We start from the raw sequence: 4,902 nt of genomic DNA, 5'->3' as shown, positions 1-4,902 counted from the left end.
GGGGGGGGGCGGAAGGCGTTCGCTGCGGGCAACGAGGAAGGATTGCTCCCTGACTACTACCCCGCTTTCCACCTCCTCTTCTCCGTGTATTCGCATCAACTCATGGCGCTCGACGACGAGGAGTTTTACCTGCGTCAGACTCCTCTTTCCCTTTCGCAAGTCCTTGTTCTGGTAGATGCATTGAAAGGCCTCCTTTATCAGATGTACTGGGTCGACCCCAACCGCTTGCTCTTGGCATCTTCCTCTTCCCTGCTCCCGCCCTTGGAGGCCCTGCAGCTCACGCGGGTGGCGACTGAGCTTTTCAATCAATTGTACCAGCGACACAGCCGCCGGCCGTTTCCTCCCGCTATTGCCGCAGAAGCTGAGCGAGGCGTGGGCGATAGGGATGCCATGGAGGTCGATACCAGCACGACCGTCCGGGGCTACCACAGGAGCAGGGCCGGTCTCACTGCACAGGGCGAATCAGACCCTGCCCTTTGGCACTGGCCTGCTATTACCCAGCATGAGCTCGACCAAGAGCTTTCCGCCGGGGAAAGCGTCGCCGAGCAGCCACCTCAACTTCCTTATCCACAAAGCCACGCCCACGTGGAAAATTCAACCGGAGCCTCGTCGATCGAAACCCTCTTCGACACCTCCAAACGCCTCTACCCTGTCTTGACGCGGATACCCCAAGTCCTCCCCTTTGCTCAGCGCGTGCAAGTCTTTCACAAGTTGTTGGCGGCGGACAAGCGACAGGCACAGGACGAAGCTCAACTGTTCGGGCACCGGATCCGGATTCGCCGCGCCCACATTTACGAGGACGCCTTCAAAGCCTTGAACCATCTTGGGCATGGTCTCCGGGGCCGTGTGCAGGTCACTTTTGTCTCTGATTTGGGGACGGAAGAGGCTGGGATCGACGGCGGGGGAGTCTTTAAGGAGTTCATGGACGCCTTGACCAAACGCGCCTTTGACCCTCAGTATGCTCTCTTCCGCGTCACCCCTGACCATTTGCTCTACCCCAATCCTCTCTCGGGACTGGCAGTCGGACCGGATCATTTGCAACATTTTGCCTTTCTGGGTAAAGTCTTGGCGAAAGCCTTGTACGAATCCATCTTGGTGGAGCCACAGTTCGCCATATTTTTCCTGCAGCGGCTGGGAGGGAAGCTGAACGAGACGGACGACTTGTTCAGCCGCGACCCCGAGCTGTACCGGCATTTGATGTCCTTGAAAAGGCTGGCACGGGAAGGAGAGGGGGTCGGCGCGGGTGTGCGGGATTTGTCACTGAACTTTGAGGTCGTGGTAGAGGACGACGAGAAGCTTTTGCCACAGGAGGCTGCGGCGGTTGAGTTAGTGCCGGGCGGGAAACACGTACCAGTGACCAACCAGAATGTGTTTCGGTACATTCAGCTGGTCGCCAACCACAAACTGAACGTGGAGATAAATACCCAAGCCCAAGCATTTTTGCGAGGCTTTCGGGATCTCATTCCCATGCCCTGGCTCCGCATGTTTGGCGCGGAAGAGCTGCAAATCCTCTTGACGGGCGAAAAGCGGGCGATCGACATAGAGAACCTGCGCGCACACACCCGTTACTCGGGGGGCTACCACCCTTCACAGCCCATCATCCACTGGTTTTGGGAAGCGCTTCGGTCCTATACGCCGGACGAACAGGCAGCATTTCTCATGTTCGTGACCTCATGCTCGCGCCAGCCGCTCCTTGGATTTCAACACCTGAACCCGCCCGTGTGCATCCAGCGTGTGCCCCTGACCACGGAAGGGGGGGAGCGGCTGCCGTCTTCCGCCACTTGTATGAACCTTCTAAAGCTCCCTGCTTACCCCACGCCAGAGATGCTGAGAGAGAAATTGCTCTACGCCATCACGGCGGGGGCGGGTTTCGAACTTTCGTGAGCGGAGACCCAGGAGAGGAAGGGGGCGGTAAACAGAAACTTTGCGAGGAGGATGGGGCGCGGAGCTAATTTGTGACCTAGAAGATGTAGCTATGTACATTGACTACATGGAAATGCATGTGTGATAGCATTGTGCTCAAACTTGCACAGAAAATTAGGGGGGAAAGAGGCGCTGACATAAAGAAGAGAAAAGGAAGCAGTTCTGTATTTGCGATTGTACTGCTTCCACGCACAATTGTCTTTAGTGATTAAGCACATTTGAGCCTCGTACAACAAGAAACATTCAATATTGACACTTGCTCCCCGCCTTGTTCGTACCAAAATTTCCCTCGAGCTCTGAGAGAAGTTGACCCCTTCTAATGGGGTTTGGGCACATGGCCGTCTATGTAGAAGTTCCGCGTCGCTGATGGAAGCTTGATTTTTAACCCATCCATGTCTTGGCTCAGTTCTACTTGACATCCCAGGCGAGATGTGGGCGTCAGGCCAAAAGCTTGGTCGAGCATATCCTCCTCCTCCTCCGATGGGTCCTCCAACGACTCAAACACGGGTTCTTCCAATATCACGTGGCAGGTAGAGCAGGCGCACACGCCTTCACACGCGCCTTCAAGTTCCACTTCATGCCGATGTGCGGCCTCCAGGATACTTTCTCCGACAATGCCGTCCGTGGTGAATTCCTCCCCTTTCTTTCCAATCCAGTGCAAGTTGATGCGCGGGGCATTTTTCAGATCTTTGCCACTGCCATGTGCGACGCGCGCAGTGGCATGAAAAAGGATACGTGGTATCTGTATCAGAGCAGGGAGCGAGCAAGTCTTCCTAAATCCAATTGAATTTCTGGCTACAGTCACGTGTCTGACAGCAGACTGGAGCATCCCTGTTGACGATATATTGGCAACGAGTTGGAGCATAAGGAGAAATCTCTGCGATATATCCCTCTATACCCCAATCATGCTTGACATGTCGGCAAGACGTTTGGGACCTCCAAAGGCAGCTGTGGCTCTTTGACAAAGCTCATTATCAATGTAGGTCTACAGAGACCAAAAAAGGAGCGGGGACTTTGCACGTTCGACACCACCAAAGACCTCGCCTAAACCTCACAAAATCAGCGGCAGCTCTGATTTGCCTCCAGCACGATCGACTCGTTGTTCAACTTTGCTCGTGCGGCGGGCGTGATTTTCGCAGTTGTCTTTGCACGTCTCGATGGCAATGGATCAGATGGAAGGAGGCAGTGGCGAGTGGGCGATACGCGACGGCCGCAATGCGATGTTTTCTCACATACCACGCGTAGCAAACAAATATCATCACGCACATATTTTTTTCGTACAGGGGTGGTAGTCGAATGTTGGGACGATTGCTCATTCGCAAGCGGCCGCGTCCTAACTTTGTCATTCGTCCGCCACTCGTACAACCTCCTGGCTGCCTGGTATTACCCTCTACAAAGCAACACTCTTCCAGCACCTCCCCCACACCCGCCCTCAAGCATGTCTCTCTCGTACCTGCTGACAATGACAATGAAGAAAGCGAGGCGGATTTGCGGGAGGAGCGGACTGCGCTTGGGAAAGCCTTGCTCGATCCAGCTTGGATGCACGGGAGGCGGGCGCTTGCCGCTCCCCCTGTTGAAGGTCTCGACAGAATAAACGACGTCTCACGACTGCTGTCTGGCAGACAAATTCGTCTTCATGCCAGCCGTCTCAATAGGAGCAAGCGTGAAAGCGGATTGGCCACGGAAAGAAGTAGGAGGCCCTTAAAATTGAAAGACGGGGGCCTACAGGAAGAGGAGGATGCGGGGGGCGAGTCGGGCGAAAGCATTGACAAGGGCACCAAAAACAAGAGTCATGGGCCCAAGTATGTTAAGGAGGAAAAGACAATGATGGAAGGGCATGCTGCGGAGGAAGAGGGGCAAATGATCGAGGGCGAAAGTGAAAAGCCGGGATACACCATCCGCAAGCCCGCGTGGACGGGGCGAGTGGCTTCCCCCCCCGAGGCGTTGGCCTACCTGTCCACCCGCTCCTTGCTGAACTTCTCGATCAATCTTCGCGTGCTCCGCGACGTGGCCGTTGCCGCTCGTTCGCCCCTTTTCGCGTCGTCTGAGGCACGTCCCAGGTCGTTTTTGGACGTGGGGTGCGGGCCGGGGAGTGCTCTCCTTGCTGCACACACCCTCTGGCCCGACATCCCGCGGTTGGACGGCGTGGACCACAGCCAAGCCATGCGGGATCTCACCAAGCACGTGGTCGAAACGGGGGGGAAAGACCAGGACGGGCGGGGCGACAGGCTTGTCCTCCATCGGCACCTCCCCCCCCTCGTCGCCCAGTCCGGGCGTTCGCAGCTCCGCTTCGACGTGGTGTTTGCTTCGTGGACCCTGTCGGAGCTCCCGTCGGACACCAGCCGGGCCTTGGCCACCTCCATCATGTGGGAGCTGGTGGCGGAGAACGGTGGCTTCCTGGTCGTGGTGGAAGACGGGTCACCGGAGGGATCTCGGCTCGTGCGCTCGGTCAGGAAATTGGTCTTGGAGGGGGGCGATCCGGGCACTCAAGCAGAAACGATAGGGCCACAGGCGCGTGCTAGGACGGTGGGGCCTTGCCAGCACGACCGTCCCTGCCCCTTGCCAAAGGAAGAATGGTGCCGTTTTTCCCAGCGGATCCCGATCGGACGCCTGCACCGGCGGATAGGCAAGCCGGGGTCGGGATACAAGGACGTGGCCTTCTCCTACACCATCCTACAAAAGCTACCCGGCACGGGGGAGGACGGGGAAGGAGACAAGGAGGGACGGAAATGGGGGGACGCACGGTTGGAGGCGCTGCATCGGCTTCGCTACGGCGACAGCGGGAAGGGCGAAGAGGATGGGGCAGCATACCCGTATCGACCCAAAGACCGGGACTGGGAGGTGGCTCTCGAGGCTGATCCTGGCCGGGAGGGGTGGGGGCGGCTGATTCGAAACCCGAAAAAGAAAAAGGGCCACGTGCATCTGGACTTGTGCACGCCCGCAGGGGAGTTGGAGCGAGTCATGGTGGCGAAAAGGGCG

The 4,902-nt window shown here is 57.3% G+C and overlaps 4 protein-coding genes across 4 annotated transcripts; 3 read left to right on the top strand and 1 right to left on the bottom strand.

Annotated features, from left to right (window-relative positions):
• Positions 1–800: 800 nt before the first annotated feature.
• On the top strand, positions 801–1,258 carry NGA_2037100 (uncharacterized protein; the record flags this gene model as incomplete). The annotated part of the gene is made up of 1 exon (XM_005853929.1): positions 801–1,258. A coding segment is annotated over one exon (458 nt), but the record flags the coding sequence as incomplete, so codon positions are not given.
• On the top strand, positions 1,236–1,639 carry NGA_2047000 (e3 ubiquitin-protein ligase upl6; the record flags this gene model as incomplete). The annotated part of the gene is made up of 1 exon (XM_005853930.1): positions 1,236–1,639. A coding segment is annotated over one exon (404 nt), but the record flags the coding sequence as incomplete, so codon positions are not given.
• A 456-nt stretch (positions 1,640–2,095) lies between these two features.
• On the bottom strand, positions 2,096–2,760 carry NGA_2031600 (uncharacterized protein; the record flags this gene model as incomplete). The annotated part of the gene is made up of 1 exon (XM_005853928.1): positions 2,096–2,760. A coding segment is annotated over one exon (521 nt), but the record flags the coding sequence as incomplete, so codon positions are not given.
• A 1,105-nt stretch (positions 2,761–3,865) lies between these two features.
• Positions 3,866–4,400, top strand: NGA_2030000 (methyltransferase-like protein; the record flags this gene model as incomplete). The annotated part of the gene is made up of 1 exon (XM_005853927.1): positions 3,866–4,400. A coding segment is annotated over exon 1 (533 nt), but the record flags the coding sequence as incomplete, so codon positions are not given.
• Between the last annotated feature and the right edge of the window lie 502 nt (positions 4,401–4,902).

Source organism: Nannochloropsis gaditana (genome assembly GCF_000240725.1).
Source record: "Nannochloropsis gaditana CCMP526 unplaced genomic scaffold scaffold679, whole genome shotgun sequence".
NCBI classification, from domain to species: domain Eukaryota; class Eustigmatophyceae; order Eustigmatales; family Monodopsidaceae; genus Microchloropsis; species Microchloropsis gaditana.
This window is presented reverse-complemented; position numbering and strand designations above follow the sequence as displayed.